The sequence below is a fragment of the Panthera leo genome, chromosome A2, assembly GCF_018350215.1.
Source record: "Panthera leo isolate Ple1 chromosome A2, P.leo_Ple1_pat1.1, whole genome shotgun sequence".
NCBI classification, from domain to species: Eukaryota; Metazoa; Chordata; class Mammalia; order Carnivora; family Felidae; genus Panthera; species Panthera leo.
In genome coordinates, this window is record NC_056680.1 from 113,385,889 (window position 1) to 113,410,765 (window position 24,877).

At 39.6% G+C, this 24,877-nt stretch overlaps 1 protein-coding gene across 1 annotated transcript in view; it reads right to left on the reverse strand.

The window, feature by feature from the left end:
• Positions 1-24,877, reverse strand: part of RAPGEF5 (Rap guanine nucleotide exchange factor 5) — a 225,865-nt gene that overhangs the window by 115,210 nt on the left and 85,778 nt on the right. The window contains exon 7 of the mRNA XM_042919932.1: positions 24,209-24,257. Coding sequence (XP_042775866.1) covers positions 24,209-24,257 — 49 coding nt within the window. The remainder of the gene's footprint in view (positions 1-24,208; positions 24,258-24,877) is intronic.

Here is a 24,877-nt window from a genome sequence, read left to right on the forward strand (position 1 = left end):
AGAGTGATAGGAGACAAACCCAGAGAAAGCCCAGCGTGAATCCAGATTTTAGCCTAAGAACATGGGAAAGCACAATGGAATTTTAAGTTAGAATTGCATGATTTGATGTGTATTTTCCAAAGTTCTTTTTGACTTCTTTGTGGAGAACAGACTTAAGAGAAGAGAGAGAGGAAATAGGGAGCCACTTAGGTGACTCTTGTTAACATCTTTTTTTTTTAAGTTTATGTATTTATTTGATAGCTAGAGCACGAGCAGGGTAGGGGCAGAGAGAGAGGGAGAGAGGATTCCAAGCTCTGTCAGTGTAGAGCCGGATGCAAGGCTCAAACCCACAAACAGTAAAATTATGATCTGAGCCAACGTCGGACACTTAACCAACTGAGCCACCCAGGTGCTCCCAACGGCCGACATCGTGACTAGAAATGACAATGGCCCAGACCGGGGAGGTGGCAATGAGCTGCAGAAACATGGAGGATTTGAGCTGACTTTTTAGACAAAATGGACACCACTTGCCAATGAACTGAATATGGTTGATGGTGGACAGAGATGAGGAGAAGAAGCAATCAAGGATGACTCCTAAGTAGAATAAGTTATTCCTATCTTCTGTGCCATTTATTCTTTTGCACTCTCCATCAAAAGCAGGGCAAAAATATTACCAACCTTACTGACAGTGAGGTCATGCACTGTACTTATGGGTTCACTTTGCATGGTTTTGTGTACCAAATACTGTGCTTTCCGCTCTATAGTTTTTAAAGTACCGTTTCATATTCCCTTTGCTTTTGTATGCCTTTTCTGCCTACTGTGAGGTGCTTACCACAGAGAGCACCTAAAATGCTGTGCACACCGTATGAGCTCTGTAAAAACTGACTGGATGAACAGTTCCCTCCCCAAGTGCCCCCAACGGCACGGCTTGACTACGCCTACCTACATGAACTACTTCTTTCATAACTATTTATGAAAAAAGAGGGGAGGGAAATTCTTGTATTAAACTCCATGAATAACTAGCCTCACGCCTATCACTGAGCATCTAGGGGCAAAGCAGCAACAGCGGAAGTGGACAGAAGCTTTTCTTCCCTTTCCAGCAAAAAGTTCCAGTTGTGCTTGTTCCAAGGGGCTCCCCTATTGCTACTGCTGCCCAATTATGAAGAAAGTGAAGATGAAAGAAAAACTCTTATGTTTTCTCTGAAAAACTAGAGGTGAGAATGCCAAGGGAAAAATACAGAGTAACATTGTAAATTCCGCTTAAAAATGCAATGGCTATGGAAGTTTTTACTTCTATTTGCCTTTTACTCAACTAATTGAAACAAGGGAAGTCTTTACCTGTAATGGGGAATAATTCTTCTTGAGGGCAACTAACATGGGACAAGTGCATCTACATGAAGTGTGAACCATACCTTGGCACTTGATTTACGCTTTAATTTCAACATTTGCTCTTTGAAGTTTTAGTTTTTAATTTTTAAAAGTTTATTTATTTTTGAGAGAGAGGGAAAGAGAGAGAGATCATGAGCAGGGCAGGGTACAGAGAGAGAGGGAGATATAGAATCTGAAGCAGGTGCCAGACTTCGAGCTGTCAGCACAGAGCTGGATGCAGAGCTCGAACCCATGACCTGAACTGAAGTCAGACACACAACCGACTGAGCCACCCAGGTGCCCCATGAAGTTTGTTTTGATACAAATGAAGAAAATTAAATTTTTCAATATTTTGCCTTCTAAATTCATGTTTTTGTTTTTAAAACAATATTCTGGTGTCTAGGCATTTATTATTGCACACTGACATGCAGGACAATGAAAAACAATTTCAGAATTGAGGGCTAACACTATTTTTTAAGATTTAGGCATGATTCTTAGTATATATGCATAGAAACAAAGGAGAGGGGATTAGCATCAAAGCATAATTGGGATAAAGATTCAGTCCTGTATTTCTAGCTTATTCCCACGCAACAATACTCCATTTCTCATCACATCTTTGAAAACCTCAAAATTAGTTGCGCAGCAATACAGTTCGATTCACAGAGCAAGAATCACAAATACAAGGAAATTCAGGGACTTGGCAAGGTAATTCAGCAATCCATCTCAGTGCGCACCATGGAGACTCTCAAAGTTCTGGTAGACTCTTATCTTCAGTATCTTGATGACAAGGAAGAGTGTGGTCTTTTCCAACACATAAATAACATTATTTTCTTGGAAGCACTGAAAAAGTATGATTCCAAGAATATATTTCAGCCAGTAGTTCATATACATCATTTGGGAAGAAAAGTGTATTTATTCTGCACTTCGGAGGATTTATCATCACCCTGGGAAGCGTCCCATATGAAATACAGTTAGTCACCTAAAAAGGAGTCTTCTAGGCATCCATGAACATGAAGATTAATGTCAGGGAATACATACAAAGACAACTTTTCTCTTCACGCCTCCTAGTGGTGTGGCTCATGTGATAGAAAGAGGAGGAAGCAGTTATTTAGATTTTTTCAGCTGTATTTTTCTTTTATCTGGTCGGAGTAAGAGTAGGTTGGGGAAAATTTCCTACACAAATATTGATTCTGGGACATTTCCCTCCAGTGGAACACGTACACAGGAATGACAGCTTCTGGGACCGAGGGAGGCTGGGAGCCTCACTCTCTGCCAACACAAACCATCTCCTTATCTCTCAACCCAGAGTCTGAAAGCAAGAAAAGGCCTTTGAAATAACTTACACAACGAAAGTCACAAGCACAAGATCTAAAGCATATATTTTCAATAGTAAACATGAAAATCCACATGTTTTACGTGCTAAGTATATATGTGGATTACTCAGCACCAATTCACATAAGAGTACTTAGTTTAAATGCACCTATTTGTAAGTTAGCCAAGAGTCATTCCAGATGGACTACTGCAGACAGCCTTCAAGATTTCAGGGCTTGCCTTAATTATCACTTCCTTGTTACCTTCAGGAGAACAGGTTTTCTCTCATGACTTACTAGGATGGTTGCTAAGACAACTTTCTTAATAACTCTACTAATATTATTATTTAAACACAAAGAAGACGGACGTCCTTTCACAACAATGCTTATTTAATTTCTAATGAATTTTGCAAAGGTTAGAAAGAGCCGCACTAGCACAAATTAAACGCAAGGATCGCGATGTGCTAGGTGACTATACTTGAGAGTGTTCTTTACAAACCGTTTTTTTTTTTTTTTAATTTACACACCGTCCAAAAATGTCACCACACAGAGAAATTTAACATTTCATGTCCCAATGTGAGAAATCACCAAACACAGTCAAGAGAAGTAATTCGCTGAGTATTTTGCCAACAACTAAAGTTGGGGCAATAATACCATCTTTCACCTTTGGAGCATTTTTTTATGAAGGAAGGTTTTCTAACGGGTCTCTCATTTGAGGTTCATACATCCTGAAGACATGGATGGGGAAAGTCATCGCCATCTTATACATGAGGTGAAGTAACCTGTGCCAGCCCTCCCGGGATAAGGGATGCTTCTACAGTGGTGCCAGCCTGTGTCTGTCAAGGATGCGATGGTACCGTGCTGGTCAAACTGCACATCAACAAGTCCATTCATGGGGGTCCTCGCCAGTATTTCTTTTTTCTCTTTTTTCTTTTCTAACGAAACAGAACAGAATAAACTACAACAGGAAAAAAAATGTAAACGTCAAAATGCATCGCAACCAGTAACGTCAGGTACTGTTCACAAATGCGATGAGATGTGTACCAGGTGGGGCTGTTTTGTGTGTTCAATGGGTTGTGGACTTTAAAATGTTAGGAAAACACTGAGGTGCTTCCAGGCCATGGGAGGCAGAACCCAGTTCCTCATTATCTAAATAACCGGCTATTTTTTGTACCATTCCTGGAGAGGGGCCATAATATTTATTTTAGGAGGCCCCTCAACAACACTCCATCCACATTCAGCAAGTACTGCATTCCCTCGGAGCCGGCATGGAAACGAGCTGGCGGTGAGAAATGCTGATAGAGTCTATTTATTTTTGGTTACCAATATATAATCACAAATGCTTCAAAATGCTCAAATCTTTTCTATTTTTTAAAAAGTAAGGGGAAAAAGCTGTTGCAGCCTTCACTTCGTCACTTTTTTTCTCGTGTTAAAATTTGAAAACTACTGCTCCGTATTCACCATCAAGATTTGTGGTAGAGTATTATCATCTGGCCCACCCAGAGTGCCCTTTCAACTTCTCTTTGAAAGCTGACCAATGCCTACAACATCTCTGTCCCAAATGCCTTTTCTCAGCCCCCACTGGTTTAGCCTGTGAACTGAACTTGAGACTGTTGTTTGAAAACTCTCTTTGCTGGTCATTATCATCCTTGAATCCTCTAAAAATGCAAGTTTCCCGCAGGCTCTCTTTTCTCTCTGCCTCTTTCCTCAGTGATCTTATCTGTTCCTCTGGTTTCAGTTTTCATGGTTATACAGGTTATTTCCAAATCTGTGTCTCCATCTCTGCCCTCTCCTCAGAGTCCCAGCCCACATCTCCAGTGACACTCTGAACATTTTGCAGACCATTGTGCACCTGCTATGTACAAGCAGCTATGATAGCATGGTGGTACCGCTTCTGTCCCCAAGGTGCGAGGACACGAAGGTCTGCAATCACCAGCATCGTGTCCACTAGATTTCACAAGCCTCCTCTTGCAGTATTTTAGTTTATGTCACCACCAGGTGTCTTCCTGTTCTTCCCTCCCCTCTGCCCTCACATCAGTCTCTCACTAAACCTTGTCACTTCCACCTCTGAGATGTCTCCACCTTCCTTCCTCTCTGTCAGGATCAGAGCTCAGGACTGCACCACCTCTCTCCCAGGTCACTGCCACAGCCTCCCAGCAGCCTCTTTTACAGTTCGTTCTCTCCTCCACAGACTTGGTGAGTCCGATCACAACAGCCCCCGTTCCCTTCAGACTCCTGCCTCTCCCCACTCAGAGAACAGGAGAGTCACACAGGGGCCTGAGTACCAAGTCAGACTCCAGGGCCCCATCCCTGGCATTCCTGGTGCAGTGGGGCTCAGCATGGGGCTGTGCCATTTGGACAGATTTGACGCATGTGATCCCGGCTCTGTGAACCATTCACGCTGAAGCCTCTGATGCTCAACAGCTGGCCCAGAATCACACAGGAAGTCGGTGGAGGAGATCAAGTACCCAGGTCTCTCTACCTGCTCCAATCCACCATGAAGACTTAAACTGTCCAAAATGAACTGAAAAGGAGTGAGACTGAAAACAAAGAACACAGGAGGCTTACAGTAAACAGTCTAATGAAAATTGACTTGAATTTCCTACCAGGAGTTCAGTCTGTAAAAGTTAGGGCCATAATGACTTACTCATTGCTAAGTGCTCCTACATACATACCCCTTTCCTTCAACTCTCACCATGCTTCCTAAACCCTGCTTTTATAGAAGAGAAGATAATAAATTGTTTGCTGCACAAAAGAAAGGTATTGCTTTTACTAACATGTGAATATAGGTGTGTTGATATTCTGGAAATGCACAGCAGTCAGGCAACATAATAAATCCACAGTGAGGAGGCTAAAATGAGAGGTAGCTGAAAAACTGCCATTTTCCCCATCTGATGCTCCAAGCTCTGCACACTTTGCTAGAGGCAGCTCTTGCCACAGAGCGACCAGGTCTGGACTGCTGCCCTGCTGCCCAGCTGCCTGCATGATTTATCCTCCCCTCAGGCAGAGAGGATCCCCCTTCAATTCTTATGCCTTTGTCGTGTAGCCTAGACTCTTCAAATTTCCTCTCCCCCACTTTGTAATAGGTTTTTATAGTGTTTTCTTTTGAATACCATTTAATACATGTCCAGTCAATGGAAAAGTTATTCAACAGAGAAAAATGATAATGTCAAAAGAGCAAAGTGCATCCTGTATCAAATCTTAATTAGATCATAAATACTTGCTCAGTTGGCCAGAGTAATAAAGAACTAATCAGTACTTGAGCCCAGTAAGCTCTATGGTTGCCCTTCTTTTGAGGAAACATATCAGAAAAAAACAAGTTTCCTTTCAATGCAAAGATGCCTTATACATGATCCAATTAAAATAAAACCTCAATTTAAAAAAATCGAGTTAACCTTAGCTACCATTTTTCTTCAGTGTTTATCTTCAGAGACAGAAGAGCTTTCATTTTTTAAGTGCCTTACAAGGATATGATCTGGTGACAGGACAGGTTCAGGCCAATCTGCTATAATCATACGGTAAAGGTATGAGCAGAGGTGGTGCTGAGCTGATACAAGATGATTATTCATTTAAAAAGACCCTAGTGCACTTTTTTACTCTGTATCTCTCTCAGGAATTAAAATTCTAAAAGATTGATCTCAGGGAATAAAAGAAAAGTAATTTCTGAGTCTAACTATGTGCCGATGTGAAGCTACATGCTTTATGGCATCTCCTTTAACCCCCCCCCCCGCAATCTCTAACAAGCCCCAGAGGCATGTGCTCCATTTCGTAGAGTAAGAAAATGAGCCTCTGGAAGCCACTAAGTCAAGTGGCTAATCTAGAACTGAAACTGAGTCTCTGGATTTGGCTTTTCCTGGCTATACAAATCTGCCTCTAGGATTGTAAAAAAAGAAAACACAACAGGTTGTATCTACATGGACACTTAACTAAGGTTTTATGGTAGACCAGCAATCTACTTTTTAAAAATAACGTAAAAGGTTTCTGCCACTCATATGATGCTCATAAGCTTTTTTTTTTAATTCCTGAATTGTCAGTAACGCTACTGCTAAATCTTCTCATTGACATTACAGGGAAATTGTAAAACATACAGAGGAACCACCAAGAATTCCCTAAGAGTCCTTGTGTTTACAAATACAAATGAAGACACCAAATAGCTCAATCAATATAGCAATCGATGGAGGGCGGGCAGCTCAAGAGGAGGCCAAGGAAAGATGTGAAATTTTCCATAACTCTCATCTAATCCATCCTGCTAGAATTTAAAGAAACTTCCTTTTATTACACATTTGGGGAAAAATACGGCACCATTCCTACAGTCCTTCTAGCACATGACCTTTGTCAAGTTATATCAATTCACCAAACTTCAAGTTCATTACTTGAAGAAGAGAGATATTAACAATTACCACCCTATAGGCTGGGTATGTGGAATAAAGGATGGACTAAAGTGCTTGATCAAGGGTAGCTACCTTATACTCCAACATGGTAATGTGCTTTTTTCCTTTTGCATTTTCATCCATGGATGGGGCCTTTCTTCTCATCAGACCCACCCACTATTGGGGTAGAGTACAAGATAAGGAACATAGAAACAAAGTCATTAGTATTTGTATTCTGACATCCAAGTTAGGATTTTGCCTTGAAAGGGCAAAATTTACAAAGAAATGTTACCTTCCTTTGCACATCAAAAACCAACTCTGGAAGTTCAAATCTCAAATCCCTCTCTCCTGAGCCAGATAAGCCACAGGCTTGTCCCCCTCAAGGAGCTGTCAGGAAGTAATGGGCTAGGAAAGCTCAAGGCTATTCCCAGGATACTGCAAGTGGACTGTTGGGTTTGAGGGACAGGGCACTAAAGATGGTAGACCAGATGTCTACCGATGGCAGCAGAGATGAAAGGTAAGAGCTATGGGCCTCATCTTCCCTGGCTGGGCTTGGACTCTCAGAAGGTGAGGCCAGGTAGATGGTTGAGGGGACACCAAAAACAGGAGTGCAGGTTTACACAAAGATTGAGACTTAGCACACAGGGGAGGGAGACTGTATCACAGTCCGCCGCCAGCCCCACGTGGGGGTCAGCATGCTCACAGTGGATTCAGCAGTGAGCACAGTAAAGCTGAGGGCAGACAAGGGGTAGATGAGGTATGGAGCTTATCACTCCTGAGTTGTTCCTCTTCCCCAGGATAGGAAATCTGCAAGGTCTCACAAGTTTTATATGCCCTGGGGGCAGAGGCCTGCAATGGAACCTATTTTATAAAGGGCCATAGGCTAGATGGAGTTTGCATCAGTCAACAGTGGAGTTTACAGCCCCTGCAAGAGATAATATAGGGCAAGACAAGCAGAAAGGCCCAGAGACCATAACCTAGCTGAGATGGGCCCCTGACGGTCATAGGCACCTCTGCAGAGACCAGAGAAGCCTAGGAGTACCGTGGGGATCCAAAGACCCTCCCATGCCAGGGACTAAGTGATCCAAAAGGGGGTATTTTAAACTCAGCCCAGGCAGGAGCAATATCCTGAACAGACCATTTATCACAGAAAGAGTTCAAATCAAAAATAGCTAAGATATTACTTTCTGGCAGTAGGTAGCAGCTTGTTGAGGACCAAAGAGCTGTTGTCAAGAATAAAGAACACAGCATTCCCCACCTACATTTCAGTATTAAGAATGATTCTGAGAATCTGTTAATAAGCACTTTTGAGTATCAATATAAGGACTTTAATGGCTCACAAAATAATCTCCTAAGATTATCAGCTAACAAAACCAAGACAAAATACATGTGGGAAAAAAACGTTTTGATACAGCACCCAAACTATCTTTCGCATTCATGCCAAAGGCACTGAACTACATTTCTTCTCAAATAGAAGTATATGGGGGCGCCTGGGTGGCTCAGTCGGTTGAGCGTCCGACTTCGGCTCAGGTCATGATCTCACAGTCTGTGGGTTCGAGCCCCGCATCAGGCTCTGTGCTGACAGCTCAGAGCCTGGAGCCTGTTTCAGATTCTGTGTCTCCCTCTTTCTCTGACCCTCCCCTGTTCATGCTCTGTCTCTGTCTCAAAAATAAATAAATGTTAAAAAAAAAATAAAAAAAAAATAGAAGTATATGTATCTTGAGTTTTCAGATAAAACTGATAAAACTATTGGTTGTTTTATTTGTCTTTCTTCTTGAAATACCAAGGTAACAAAAAACTGTACTTGAGCAGGTCCCATGAAAATGTCCTTGAAGGGACCTGAACCACCTAAATAGATGTGATCTTTGGACGAAACTGTCCATCTGGTTTTATGACTAACCCTGAAATTAGTGAATTCATGTAGGCTTAACGTTACCCACAAAAGGAAGTAAATTCAGTCACTTGGACTTAGGTACAAATGCTAAGTGTGAATTCCATGTCCATAGTTAGTTTCAGGAATGGGTCTAAGAGAACCAGAGGGTCCGAGGGGTCCACTGTCCAAGCCTACAGCCCAGATGTGCTGCTTGAGCACCATGAAGCCCAGTAATGGAATCTGCCCCTTCCCTGACCAGATAACGTACACACAGCACCCCCTGGGGGACCCAGGCTGTTGAGATAATGCTCCCCTACCCCTACACTGTCAGCAAGAGAGGCTCTCAGCCAGGGCTTATTGATAATCTCCAAACTCCCCTTAAGAACCCTATCTGAAGGGTGGGGAAGTTGGTTTTATTGCTAATGTGTGACAAATTTGTATTTACTGTATAAGGCCCCTTTGGAGAGGAAAATCACCTGCACCTAGCTTCACCTTTGGAACTATAATATACAAATGGGCCTTTTAAACATACAAAAACAAGGCTAAAAATAAATATGAAGAAAATAAGAATACATAAAACTGAGATGATGATGGCATCTGTCATGCTTTGCTCTCTCTCAAAAGTAGAGCAAAGTTTTACAGGCAACACTCCTAAAAACTACCATCTGTTCCCAAGGATAGATACCAAGTGACCTCAACCTCACATTTCCCACAATCATTTTTCTACCAGAAAGCAATTGGATGATAAGGTGCAAACTCCCCCCATTGATTTTAATAAGTCTTAAAGTGAATGCTTTGCTTTTACTAAATGTTTGCATTTTCAGTAGATAGAAGGCAGCCATTTTTTAGCAAAAGGGGAACCAGACAAACTCATTGGTTCTACTGACTTGGGATCAGCCCACAATTTACAAGGATATGGCTTTGGTTCAGGAGCACTTGTTTGGGGCCAGGGTTAAATTCACTTCCCCTATAAACAGTGCCAACTACCCAGCCCCCACCCCACCCCCACCTCAAATGTCTTTCTGGTGAATTTAGTAAGTAAAACTTGAGTGAGAATGTTCACTTATTCCTGTGTCTGCCCAGCAAACAAACCTTGGTAAAAATTCACTTCGTTTATAAAGCTTTTACTGCCAATGACATGAGAGTGTTATAATTCTGTTATCATCCCCGAGACAAAATCTCCAGTCAGGCAGAGAAACACTGAAAAGTTAGGCAGTTGTCCAGTAAATGAGTTAGTAGCCAAAGTATAAACAACAGTTTGATGGTCTCTACCATGCTTGGATCATTAGACCAACACCCTTCATAGAACACCAGCTCACTCTCTGAGACAGCAGATCACAAAGACTTTGGAAAGTGCCTGTCAAAGTGTGGCATCTAAATCACCTAGAAGTGAAGGCTAGTTAGAAATTCAGATACCGGGAACTGCAATCAAGCTTAACTTGAGTGTGGGGGGGGGGGGGGGCAGTGAGGAGCAGGGCAGGGATTATAAGTGCTACAAATTAACTGCTATGTAAATTAAATTTGAGAACCACTGCTTTAGAAAAACAAAATTCCCTTTAGTCAGGGAGGAATTTTGCTTTTGGAAAGAAACCCAAGATTATTTCTAAAAGTATCTATCCATTCTCTGTTTCCCCATCTCCAAATAAAAACACTGTCAAAATGTACTGTTGAAGCTGAGCTTGTACAATACTAGACTTCATTGACTCTGGGGTCAACATTTCTATCACCCATCTCATTCCAAAAACAGCTCTCAATCACTGTATGCAGCAATAAAATGCAGTATTTTTATAACCTATCTGAAAAAGGCAAATAGTTGGAACCATGGTCTGATATAGAAATTCTCAAATGTTAAGTATTCATGTGTGTGTTGCATAAATGGAAAGAATAGTATCTGAAGCAAATTTCACTTTTATTACAACAGCATTACTCATTCTGGTAGAATTCAGCTAAATCAAATTGCTTGCTTTGTGTGTGTACTATGGAGCATCATTTACTTATACTCACACACACTGTGTTCATGTCATTGCAGTTTTACTGAGAACAGCTCCATTTTCATGGCTGTTTATACAATTAGACTTTTAATGTGACGAATGCTGGACAATAGCTGGGTCATGTGGCCAAGACAAAGATTTCCCTTGATAGCTCTCACTTGTCAATACAAATGAGAGTTAGAAAATGTCCCCTGAAGGGGAGGGCAGTGGGGAGGAAAGGGCCTTCTGCAGATTTTCAATGAGGAAAAAGGCAAAGAATCAAAAAAGTTTAGAAAGCAAATTAAATGATAAAAAGTGGTCATCCCCATATTCTTATTGAACAGACATCAACGTATAATTAGAAGTAAAGCTGCCTAGTACTTGGTACTTAGGACATGACCCACAGCCTTGGCATGGCACTTTGGGCATCAATCAAGCCTTTTACCAAATATGGAAACTAAGGCTGAGAGAAGCCAGTTGACTTACCAGAGTGAAAGAACACAAGACAGCATGGGGGTCAAATTTCCTAATTATATGCCTAGCACTGCTGGATTTCAGAAGGAAGGTGTGTATACCAGACTGTAGAACTTCTTAACTTTATAAAAACAGCATATGGCAAGGATTCTTCTTTCTAAGGAATATTTTTGGTTCATAAGAGAGATGATTTTAGCCATTAATACAGATTTCCTTTTAATTATCTAATCATCTTCTTTAAATATTTCCTCAAATCTTCCAATATTTCATATTTTAAAACATCTACAGATTGCTTTTATTTTGTGCCTTGAGGCGTATACACAGAAGCAATCACAGAATTATAAATTCTGAAAATGGATTATAGATCAATCCTCCTTCCCGTTCTCACCCGGGCACCCTTCAAATGTAAACCTTCATTTGTACACATAGGATTGGTCAGCCACAGGGCTTTAAGCGGATGCGTGGCCTTTTAGGGCACTTGGTAATTAGCAAATCAGCCTCCCAGGCTGGCCTGCAGACACTGGGTGGCATATATCATATGTTCATCTGGGAAGCAGCTCCCACTCCCCAGACGCCTGAGAACAAAGGAGCTGGCAGGCTTCGGGGAGAAGGTGCCCAGTCAACAGTGGATTAAAGACACCCATTAGTTGCCTCAATCAGCTAATTAGCTCAACAAATGCAAAACCCAAATCATTAAAGAAAGTGGCCCTGATTGCGCTGCGGGCTTCTGATTTGGCGTCACCAACCCAGCAGAGTGGGAAGAGGGTAGATCCACAGAAAACAAAACAACTGTCCACACTAGGGAACTGCAATGGGATGGGGCTCAATTTTTTACAAAAGTCGAGCCCTGCCAGGAAGTTGCACTGACAAGGAAAGAGTACCAGGGAGACCTCTGTGTTTATGCTTTGAAATTTAAATCAATTTAAATATAAATTGCTCTCCTTTTCTGCCATTATGAGAAAGGAGTAAAATGTGGGTTTCAGATCTCTGGTGTGCAAATGGTCATTAACTTTCATTTGACCTTGGGTGTAGAACTAATATTGAATTTATGCACAGGGTACACTCATTATACTCATCTAGTTTCCTCACAGAAAATAATGCTCCCAGGAGCTGCAGTGCTAGGAGCCGTTTTCCGGCACTCAAATAGAAAACTTGATTCTTCCTTGAGAGACTCTCTCCTGCCTTCCACCCATCTCTCTGCTCCAAACCTCAGGGAGGTTTGGCAACATTTATAAAACATAGGCACTAACAGGTAAAAATCTGAATGACATATAATCGTTGTCCTGGACCCCAGGAGACAACAGCCTGGTCTGTGAGCCCTCACATTTTGGGGGACAGGGGCCATCAGTGCTCCGTTAGTTCTCCTTCCCAGTGTCTGATCTCTAAACCAGGGACAAGCGCCCATTCAGAGGTAATTACCTTTGTCTATGGAGCCTTATAATAAGCATTACATACCGTCACTGAAGTGACCCACAGCACTTTGTTTTGAAAACGAAAACCTAGGGGCGCCTGGGTGGCGCAGTCGGTTAAGCGTCCGACTTCAGCCAGGTCACGATCTCGCGGTCCGCGAGTTCGAGCCCCGCGTCAGGCTCTGGGCTGATGGCTCAGAGCCTGGAGCCTGTTTCTGATTCTGTGTCTCCCTCTCTCTCTGCCCCTCCCCCGTTCATGCTCTGTCTCTCTCTGTCCCAAAAATAAAGAAAAAATGTTGAAAAAAAAAATTAAAAAAAAAAAAAAAGAAAACGAAAACCTAGCATTCTGGGGCACACTCTGTTGTGGTTTTAATCATTCACCTCCTTGGCAAACCAGTTTCACTTACTATTCTAATGGACACGACCATGTTGAAGGATGAAAAAGAAAATCCGCTTGCTTGCTTTCCTACATTCTAAACAATATTCAGGGTTAAAGGAACCCAACCTCAATACTCTCAGATCTCTTGCTATTCAAGGAGAAATCAGGGCAAAGGGCTATTTTCTTTTATAGTATGCCATCGAATGGTTATTTATCATTTTGACTTAATAGCTCTAATTACAAAAGACAGTGTCACGGGATTTTTTTTTTAAGGCAATTTTCTTTGTATCCCAGTGGGAGAGTTAGAAAAATTTACAAAGCATCTGCTGCAAGCATTTTCAATTGGTCCTGGGTTTTACCAATGCTATTATTTTCTTGATTGCAAGAGTTTTACATTTTCAAAGATCCTTTAACTTCACACTGCATTGATAACTACCGTATTAAGATTCTTATTATGGTTTTATGTCTTTAAAAAAAAAGGAATATATAACCTGTCAACCACTGAATTGATCTCTGATAACATCATGCACTAGTGGAGATGGGATGTGAACATACAAAACCTGTCAGCAAGCAGGGACAGAAGAACAGTGTCTGGAAATGTTAGAACAAGGAGTTATAGCACCAAAGGAGGAGAGAGATTTTACAAGCTTCAACAATCAGTATGGTGTTAGGCAAAGCACTCTCTTCCAGGGAAAACATCCTACATCATCAATCAATCAGGAAGACCACAATGTTGTGTTGACTATTTTAGGGGAAAACACATACTGCTTCTTTCCTCTTGGTTGACAAACGCTGAACACCACATTCAGTGGGGTTACAAGACAGTCAGTGTAGGTCTGTGCTGACCACAAATGAGAGCGATGGCCACTGGCCAGCATAGCATCCAAGAGGTGGCAAAGAAGAAAAGGACAAAAAAACAAACCATGTGGAAATCTCCACTGTGAGAGAACAAGGTGCATCCTTAGAGGACAGGCTATGGAAAACTTAAGAAAACTTCAAAAGTTGAAACTATCAGTAAAAACTAAGAATATCTTAATTACTTAAAATATAGGCAACAGACTTCTGTCATTCTAGTCCTTTTTAGCTCAAACATTCATTAGAGCACTCAGAGATGAGATGAAAAAACAAGTAAGAGAAGATCACTAGAGATATAAGGTTTCAATTTTCAACATAAAATATCACAGAAAACCAGAAAGGCAGAGTCTGACACAGCAAGAACTGTGTACTAGGATGTGAAGCGGTCTTTGCGGGCCCCTGACTTTATTACTAACGTCTACTCTAAAGTCCCATTTTATCGTACGTTCTCTTATATATGAGCTATGTGTTTATAAAAGGGAAAGAGTCAAGTCAAACAAGGTTCTCTATTAAAAGAAGAAATCTGTCAACTAAAAATGCAAAGTGAAAATTTAGAGGACCATAAAAGTCAGAGCCATTCCATAGGTTTCATGGTTATTTTTTTCTTCTAAATGTGCCAAAGGAAAAGCCTTATTCTCTACTGTTAAAAAATAATCAATCTATTTCACTTCTCATGACAAAGCAACAGGACTATCTGGTCTTTGTAATGCTTTGGCCCTGAAGGAGAATATGTCTTTTCAACTGTAGTAGACCTCAAACCTCACATCAGAGCTTCCTGTCAACATTTCATTTCCTCCAGTTTTACAGACATATTCTTTTTTTTTTTAATTTTTTTTAATGTTTATTTTTGAGACAGAGAGAGACAGAGCATGAACGGGGGAGGGTCAGAGAGAGGGAGACACAGAATCTGAAACAGGCTCCAGGCTCTGAGCTGTCAGCACAGAGCCCGACTCGGGGCTTGAACTCACGGACCGCTAGATCATGACCTGAGCTGAAGTCGGCGGCTTAACCGACTGAGCCACCCAGGCGCCCCAGCAGACATATTCTTAAGAAGGAGGCTTAAAACTGCTAAAATTTCCTACTAAGTATGGCTGATGACCAGTGATTGTTACTAACAGTAGATCTTCAAAGTTGGCAATTGAACCAGATTACCAGAGTGATAAAAAGACCTTCAACCCGTCTGACCTGATTACCTGACCCAGGGGTTGCCCGCTTGAATGCGTTCTGCGCAGAGTTCATTGCAAGGCGAGAATAGTAGTAAGCAAGTTGTTGAAATCACACACCTATTCAAATGCCTAATTAAGCTTGAATATAGTATCCAAAGATGATAAAACAAACTTGAGGATCCAAGAAGGCTAGGTGAGACAATTTAACTTCAATGTAAAACACTGGCTTCCCTTTCATTTAATTCTATTAAAGCCTATAAAAATGTTTATTAAAAAGCTAAAATTAAACACAATAGAGTGTAGCTATTTTATCCTATTTTATGTTATATATATTTTACTCTCCCAAAGAAATCATACACTATCTCAGTACACAAATAACACCTCAACGTGAATCCCTGGCTGATTTATCCTGGAAAGAGACAATAAAAAATGCTATCTGTTACTTGGAAAGTGTATGAGCTTTTAATCAGGTCTTTTCCATTCCAGGAACAAACATGGAAAATGGGAATATCTTTTCACAAATCACATCTTTACTCTCATAATCCAGAAAATTACTAACGAGGAAGGGGGCATAGTGTAGCTGGAAAACCTAGAGACTGGTTGTTGAAAAACTTGGGTTTTTCTGACTGCATTCTGACTGCAGGCTTTCCAGCCTAAGTGATCCCAAGCACATCATTTCCTCTCTAAATCTTGAGACTGAGATGCAACACAATGCCTCCTGTGGTGAGCCCATGTTGTGCTTGCTTACCAGCCACTCCTGCTACTGCTGGTTTTCTCTGAGGGGCCACATCTATCCTGGCCTCAGTCCATGTGTCTTGGGTGGGGGTGTCCTGACCTCTCCAGCCACCCCTGCCATGCTTCTCCTGCTCCAGAGACAGGCATGTCATTCTTCCAAAGGTCCCCACCAGGACTTTGGTTGGAACTACCAGGAAAGACCTTCTCCCTTTCTGCAATTAACTCTATAGATCCTCTAAACTAATACATTCCCTTTGTGGTTTTCAGTCTGTTTTTTAGCACCTGCACCTAAGAGTCCCGAATAAAATATTTCCAAGGTTGTGACTCCATTAAGGATAACTAAGGTCATTAATAAAAAGAGTATTTATCGCTAAATTAAATATTAGAGCTGAAAGGAATCTCTAAGGTTATCAGATTGTATGCCAATCTCTTCATGATACAAATTGCAATCACTTTGCTAAGGTCGCAGTGACAGTCAATGGCATAAACAGAGCCTAGAACCCCTTTCTTTCTTTTCCAAACTTTAATATCCTAGATACTTAGTTTTAAAGCACTTAACTAGTGATGGACTAAGTAGACAGAGTAAAATATAACAACTGCCAAGGAGATTTACCAATATGGTATTTCTGGCTTTCCAGAAATAGAAGCCCACCATGGCACAATTTCCTATGATCTAAAGATAATGAGAGCTAAAAGTGCTTTGGCTGTGGATTCCTAGAAAAGGGAAAAAACATATCTCCCAAGACTCTAATTAGCTAACATTAGCAGCAGAAGAAGCAATTGAACAAAAAGTGCAAGGATATCTGGGCTAATTCTTGTAAATCTCCTGAAGCCTTAAAATGCAATTCACGCTTGCTAAGGTTAGCATTTGGAGAAAACTGTTTAAAGGCACATCCTAATGCCCTTTTAGAAAATTACAACAAAATGGATTTTTTACTAAGCTAGAGTCTTGAATCATTTATATAATCTATTGATTGGCCGTTACTTTTATTTCTGTTTGTACAGTTTGCTGAAATCAAAAACTTTTGCTTTATACGAATTCTTGTTTTAATAGCCCTTGCCAATGAGACATAAATCTGGTATGACCACCTGAGCCCTAATTAACAGTTTTACTGCAAGACATAAGATATTAGGGTAATCAATTCCTTCTGTCATGCCCCAGATGTGTCAACTATCATTTTAATATTTTTGTTAGATATATACCAACTTCTTTTTTCTTTTTCCTTAAAAAAAGAAACCCTCAAAATAGTTTTAGAAAACAACATCAAACACACACAGAAAGTACCATTCTGTAGCTGGAACTCTATTTTAATTAAGGCTATGCTTAATGTCTCTGCATTTTTTTCACCTCCTAACTACACAGTAATAAGTTTTTCTTTTTCAAACAGTGAGTGACTCATTAATGGTTTTCATTTATGAAACATGTTGTAATTTAATAACAGCAGGGGCCATATTTATCTCTGCTATTGTATCCTTGCATCTTACACTGTACCTGGCATACAGTAGGTGTCAAATTAGAATCTGCAAAAGGCATGAATGAATGCAACACCTAGGACAGCCTCTCTTATATCTTGTCATTGTTATTTTTCATCTACAGTCAGTGCCAACTCAAGAAGTGAGAGGATAGAGTGAAACAGGTAAGTATCTCTACTACTTTCATATTTGGATTATTTGAATATTTTAATATACAACTTGTTGGTTATTTCTGTCCCAAGACTGCTTACCAAATTTGTTTGAGGTGTACGAGAGAAACATCTTTGTTTTTCTCTAAAACAATCTCGTTCACTCACGTTACTTTTCTAAGTAAAAAATATTATATTCAGTTAAAGTCAGGGAAAAGGGTGCCTGGGTGGCTCAGTCGGTTAAATGTCTGACTCTTGACTTTGGCTCAGCTCATGATCTCACGTTCATGAGTTCGGGCCCTACATCAGACTCTGTGCTGATGGTGCGGAGCCTGCTTAGGATTCTGTCTCCTTCTTTCTCTGCCCCTCTTCTGTTTGCACTCTCTGTCTCAAAAAATAAATAAATAAAAATAAACTTTAAAATAAAGTCAGGGATAAAATAAGAATGCCAACTACCAACGACATTAGTCAGCCTTATACTGGAGGACACTGGCTAATGAAATAGTACAAGATAAAAATGGGTTATTTGGACTGGTGAGATGGAGACAAACTAGTCATTATTGATAGGTGATGTATTTGCCCATATAGGAAATCCAAGATCATTTTAAAACAAGCTATTAGAATTCATTTGAGTTCAACACTTTTGCTAGACACAAAATCAAGGGTTCTCATGCAGCAAAAAATACCAATTATAAAAGACAACAAATATAGATGTGGATATCAACAAACTTATTCCAAAGTTTATATGGAGGGGAAAGACCCAGAAGAGCCAACACAGTATTAAAGAAGGACAAAGTTGGATGACTGACACTACATGATGTCAACACTTACTATACAGCTACGGTAATCAAGACAGTGGAGTATTGTCTAAATAATAGAGAAATAGATCAATGGAATAGAGCAAAGGGCCTAGAAATAGACCCCCACAAATCAGTATCTTTGACAAAGGAGCAGAGGAAATGTAACAGATAAAAGAGAGTCTTTTCAACAAGTGATGCTGGAACAACTAGACATTCGCATGCAAAAAAATGAACCCAGACACAGTCCTGACACCTTTCACAAAAATTAACTCAAGGGGCACCTGCGTGGCTCAGCTGCTTAAGTGTCCAACTCTTGGTTTCGGCTCTGGTCATGATCTCACAGTGCGGAGCCTGCTTAGGATTCTGGTTCTCTTCCCCTCCTCCACTCACACACATGCTCTCTAGCTCTCTCTCTCTCAAAATAAATAAATAAACTTAAAAAAATTAACTCAAAAATGAATCAAAGATCTAATAAAAAAACACAAAAGTATAGAATTCCTAGAATAAAAAATGCAAAAGTACAGAATTCCTAGAATGTGACAGAGGAGAAAATTTAGACGACCTTGACTATGGCATGACCTTTTAGATACAACACCAAAGACATGATTCCATGAAACAAAGATAAGCTTGGCTTCACTGAAATTAAAAATATCTGCTCTTCAAAAGACAATGGAAATAGAATGAGAAGACAAGCCACAGACTAGGAGAAAATATTTTCAAAACAGACATCTGAAAAAGAACTGTCCCTCAAAATATACAAAGAACTCTTGAAACTAAAAAAAAAAAAAAAAAAAAAAATCTCACTAAAAAGTGGGCCAAAGACCTTAACAGACACTTCACCAAAGGTATACAGATGGCAAATAAGCATGTAGAAAGCTGCTCCACATCTTGTGTCATCAGGAAAACACAAATTAAAACAACAACAAGTTGCCACCACACAACTATTAGCGTGGCCAAAGTCCAGAACACTGACAGCAACAAAATGCTGGTAAAGAATGGAGCAACGGTAACTCTCATGCGTTCCTGGTGGGAATGCAAAATGGCATTAGTCACTTTGGCAGGCAGTTTGGCGGTTTCTTATAAAACGAACCATATTCTTTCCATAGCATCCAGAAATTGTGCTCCTTGATATTTACACAAAGAAGTTGAAAGTCTACATCTACACAGAAACCTGCTCAGTGATGTTTATAACAGCTTTATTTATAATCGCCCAAACTAGAAGCAACCAAGACGCCCTTCAATAGATGAACGGATAAATAAACTGTGGAAGACACAGACAATGGAATATTACTGAGTGCTAAAAAGAAATTAGCTATCAAGCCATGAAAAGTCATGAAGCAATCTTAAATGCGAATTACTAACTAGGCAAAAGGAGCCAATCTGAAAAGGCTGCATACTCTATGAATACAACTATATGACATTCTGGCAAAGGCAAGACTATGAAAACAGTAAAAGAGGAGTAGTGGCCAGGGTTTGGGAGAAAGAAAGAAATAGGTGAAACACAGAGGATTCTTAGGGTAGTGAAACTGTTTTGTATGATACTGTAATGGTAGATATGTATCATTATACCTTTGCCCAAACCCATAAAATGTACAATAGAGACTGAACCCTAATGCAAACTAGAGACTTTGGGTAGTAATAATGTATCAGTGTAGGTTCACCGATTGTAACAAATGCACCACTCTGAGCTACTGATAGTAGGGGAGGCTGTGCATCAGTAGGGGTAGAGCTCCCATATAGCTCTGTGTCCTTTCTGCTCAATTTTTCTGTGAACCCAAAACTTCCCTAAAAAGTACAGCTTTTAAAACACAAGTGTCATGAAAGATAAAGACTTGAGAAACCATCATAGAAGAGAATTGAAAGAGAGATACAGAGAGAAACAGTTCGTTTACAATAGTAACCAAAATCACAAGGTAACTAAAAATACAAACAAAATGTGCATGGCCGGCCTTTATGGAGAATTTTTTTTTAGCAGGATTGAAAATTTTAAAAAATGAAAAAAGATATCTTAAGTTCTTGAATGGAAATTCTTCTTTCCAAAGTGTCAAATGTATCTAATGATCTATAAATGTGATATACTTTAAAATATTCCTGTATCAGATTTCACGGAACCTGGCCAAATAAAACTATGAGAACAAGAAAGGTAAGAAGAGATTTGCCTTATCCCCACCCTGGAAAAAGTCTTATTATAAAGCTTTGATAACTGAAACAATATATATGAATTTCATATATGATGGAGTTGGCATCATACCCAATGGATGCTACTGGGGTGACTGACTTAGCATAAAGAAAACATAAAACTTGATTTCTACCAGACATCATATACAAAAAAAATTCCAGAGGACTTAAAGTCCTGAATGTGAAAAACCAAACTTTAACACTGTCTACACCTAGCTATCAGCCTAGCTATTCCATTTTTAGTAATTTATTATGAGAAAATAATTAGAAAAGGGAAAAATGATACAAGTCTAAGAATATATCCTTAGGTCCTTCTATTGTTATTTAGCACAGGGAGAAAAACCCTAAGTATACAACCAATAATTAGTTAAATGAATTTTATAGTATATATAGCTAATGAAACTAAAGATGTAGATTCATATTATTGACATGCAAATGAATCCTGTACAAAGTAGATTATATATAGCTACAGTAATCAAGCCTGGTGGATACCAACAGAATCTGTTCAATGGAGAAGAACAGATAACCTGGAAATATATCCACACAAAGGCATAAAAGCAATTCAATTTAAGAAAGATGGTCTCTTCAACAAATGGTGATGGGGCAACTGGACATTAATAAGCCAAAAAAAAAAAAAAAAACCCCGACAAAAACAAAAACAAAAAAACAAACCAAACCAAAACAAAAACCCTCCGACCTAAGTCTTACACCTTACACAAAAACTAAAAAATTAGCTATTAGGGAAATGCAAAAAGTGAGATATCACCTCATGCCTATTAGAATGGTTAAAATAAAAACCAGTGACAATACCAAATTCTGACAAGGATGTGGAGAAGCTGGATCACTTACACATTGCTAGCAAGAACGCAAAATGGTATAGCTGCTCTGAAAAACAGCTCGGTAGTTTCTTAAAAAACTAAACATGCAACTACCCAACCACCGAGCGACCATACTCATCGGCATTTGTTCCAGAGAAATGAAGACGTAGGTTCACATAAAAACCTATTCATGAATGTTTGCAGATGCAGTTTAATTGATAATAGTCCCACACTGCAAACAACCCAGATGTCCTTCAATGGGTGAATGGTAAACATACTGACATACACTCCTATGGTGGAACACTCTACAGCAATAAAAAGTAATGAACTACTGATGTACAGCAACCTGAATGAATCTCCAGAGAATTATGGCAAGTGAAAAGAAATATTTCCAAATGGTTATACACTGTATGATTCATTTATATAATGTTTTTGAAGGGACAAAACCTATACAAATAGAGAACAGATTAATAATTGCCATGGGTTAAGGGGGTAGAAAGGGTAGGAGGAAAGTCAGTGTAGCTACCCAAGAGCAACAAGAGGGATCCTTGTAGTGATGGAAGAAATATTCTGTATCAGAGTCAATATCCTGGTTGTGATATTGTTCTATAGTTTTGCCAAATATTGTTAGGTGAAACTGGAAAAAGGAAATGTGGGGTCTCTGTATTATTTCTTACAGCTGCATATGAACATATAATTACCTCAAAAAAAAGAATGCAGATAAAATGATCCCAATTTTATCAAATCTGCATATTAATATATAATAATATAGTATCTACATACTAATACAGAAACATCTGGAAACCTATACAAGAATAGTAACAGTGGTTATCTCTGTTGGTGAGATAATGAGTGATTTTTCACTTTCTTCATACACTCATTTATTAGCAAAGTTTTTTCAATGAGCATGCTATACTGTAATAGTAAGAAAAAGATAATCAAAACTATTTTTATTATGAAAAGAAGTAATGTATGCTCATTACATATAGTTTTTTGCAATGAATACTGTATCAATTCTTCAAAATATCATTTTACAAGCTGTTTAAACATTCCATTGTACTTCTCAATTTTCTTATTTCTTTATTATGAGGACTTAGGGATTGTTTGTAATTTCTTACTTCTTAAAAAAATGCAATGGATTCCTTCTACCTGAATCTTCACATGCATCGTCCCCAACATTTGTGCACGTGTGAAAGACCATTTCACTGTCCTGAGCAGTTGCCCAAGTTGTGTTCACACTCCAAGCTCCACACATCAATTAAGTAAGCAAAACAGGTCCAACTTCATACAGCCACATCAAGGAATAATAAAATTAACTTCACACCAAAACTTTTATTTGGCACAATCTAACCTATAGAGGTCTTGCTTACTTCTCTTCACCTCCAGAAAATCAAACTTCTTAGCTTGACATCAAAACTTACCTCTTTTCTCCTTGTTCACCTGGCTCCAGCCACTCACACCTCTTTACTGTTCCCCAAACACATTTTGCACCCCTGTGCCCAAAGGCACTTGTTCCGATGGCCACATGTCCCACCCCTTCACTGCCTTCAGGTCTTGCTCAAATGCCCCCTCCCAGAGGCCTTCCCATCGCACTTTGTGCATATTAGCAACCCCTCTTCTCCAGCCTCCCTATCTATTTCTTTTCTCCAGCCATGACACCCTGGAAGTTAATTATTTCCCTTAACTTTTTCTGAAACTTGAAAAAAAAAAAATTCCCGACACTGCCATTCCAACTCAAACAGACTGTAAGTTTTGTCTTCTTATGATGCCAGGAAACAAGAACAGCTCTAGCACATTAATTTCTAGGCCCTCCCTCCCAACACCTTTATATTGATGTCTTTTCTCCATCTTGGTCTCCACCTATGCAAATAGCCAAGTTCGGATGCCGGCACTTAGGAGCCCTATTCAGGCTGTACTTTCTGTTCACTATCCTGGGGGGTCAAGATCGCTGTTCTCTGCATCCTTCTTTCTACCTTTATAGCATGCAGTCTCTGTGTCCTCCACATCAGCCAAATCAGCAAAGAAAATAGTATAAATATAATAAGCTCATTCATACTAAGGTGCATTTGATTCAAAAGCTAACTGTGAGAAAAGCAAATTCCTAGAGTTTCTTTTTTTTCTCCTTAGAGTTTCTAATTGGAAAAAGAAAGATGTAAAATGGATGGTTTGTGTTCTCACAATATTTCTGTTCCATTTATTTCTTCAATTTTTTTCATAGTCTTTCTGTCTGCAAAGTCCTATTCCAGTTTACCGTGACCCAAGAAGCATCTCCCTTCTGTTTGTTTGTCATGCTATTCAGCATTGATCTCCTCCCTCTGAACAGCAAAGGATGCCTCCTTCTGATACTCCTCTTAAGTGTTTTTCTACTTCAGCGAGTCTCCATCTCATATTGAATTTCAGCAGAGTATGGCTTTCTCTCTTTCAAAATGTATTTGAAAGCTCCCTTTTCCTCTCCACATATCGCTTCCACATCATATCCTACAGGTATTAGGGATCAGATCCACTCATTTAGTCTTACATGAAATGCTTGCTTTTAAATGGCATTACACAAATCTTTTTAGAAGAAACTACTTTGAGATGAAAAACATACCCTTAAACAGAGACCACCTTTATGTTAGTTTACTCTGTCATTATGGTAGGTAAATACAATGTGATTTGCTTTCTTGGGTTGTGTACTTACACTTTTTTCATAGTTGCAATGGACTACAAACATTTATTTTTAATTTCATTTTTCCTTGAAATATGAAATAAAACAAGGCAGTAAAATTTTAAAGAACGACATATAGTAGCTTATGCTGTTTCAATGGGAGAGTATATAATTTTGAAAACAAATAGTGATACTTTTTTGCATTCTGCATCAAAACTTCCTGAGATTAGCTCAGCCCCAGGAAGGACTACTCACCAGACTTCCTTGCTTTCAAAGCAATCACAGCTGCAAGCTCTCTCTGCACCTGATATTAGGGGGGTAAAAAATCAAATTAGGACAAGAAAAATGAAGCTATCAAAAGCAGTACTTTGTGTTTGGGTATGCACCAAAATTAAGAGTTATTGCAATTAAAGTTATGTTTGCTGTCACTTTTTTGGCTTTTGTTTGTTTTTAGTAGGATGGAAAAACCTCTGCAAAGGAATTTTAGGTCAAAAATCTCAAAGAATCGGGGCGCCTGGGTGGCGCAGTCGGTTAAGCGTCCGACTTCAGCCAGGTCACGATCTCGCGGTCCGTGAGTTCGAGCCCTGCGTCAGGCTCTGGGCTGATGGCTCGGAGCCTGGAGCCTGTTTCCGATTCTGTGTCTCCCTCTCTCTCTGCCCCTCCCCCGTTCATGCTCTGTCTCTCTCTGTCCCAAAAATAAATAAAAAATGTTGAAAAAAAAAATTTTTAAAAAAATCTCAAAGAATCATATTGACTTAAAATAAATCACACAGTTGCCAGAATGTATACATTGTGAAACATTGGCAGTTTTGCTATGATGAAGGGAAGAGCCTCAAAACTGTAATTATAAAACATTCAGAAATAATTCAAATAACAAATTATTAAAACACGCAAGATACCTTGGCAAAGATACTAAATACTATT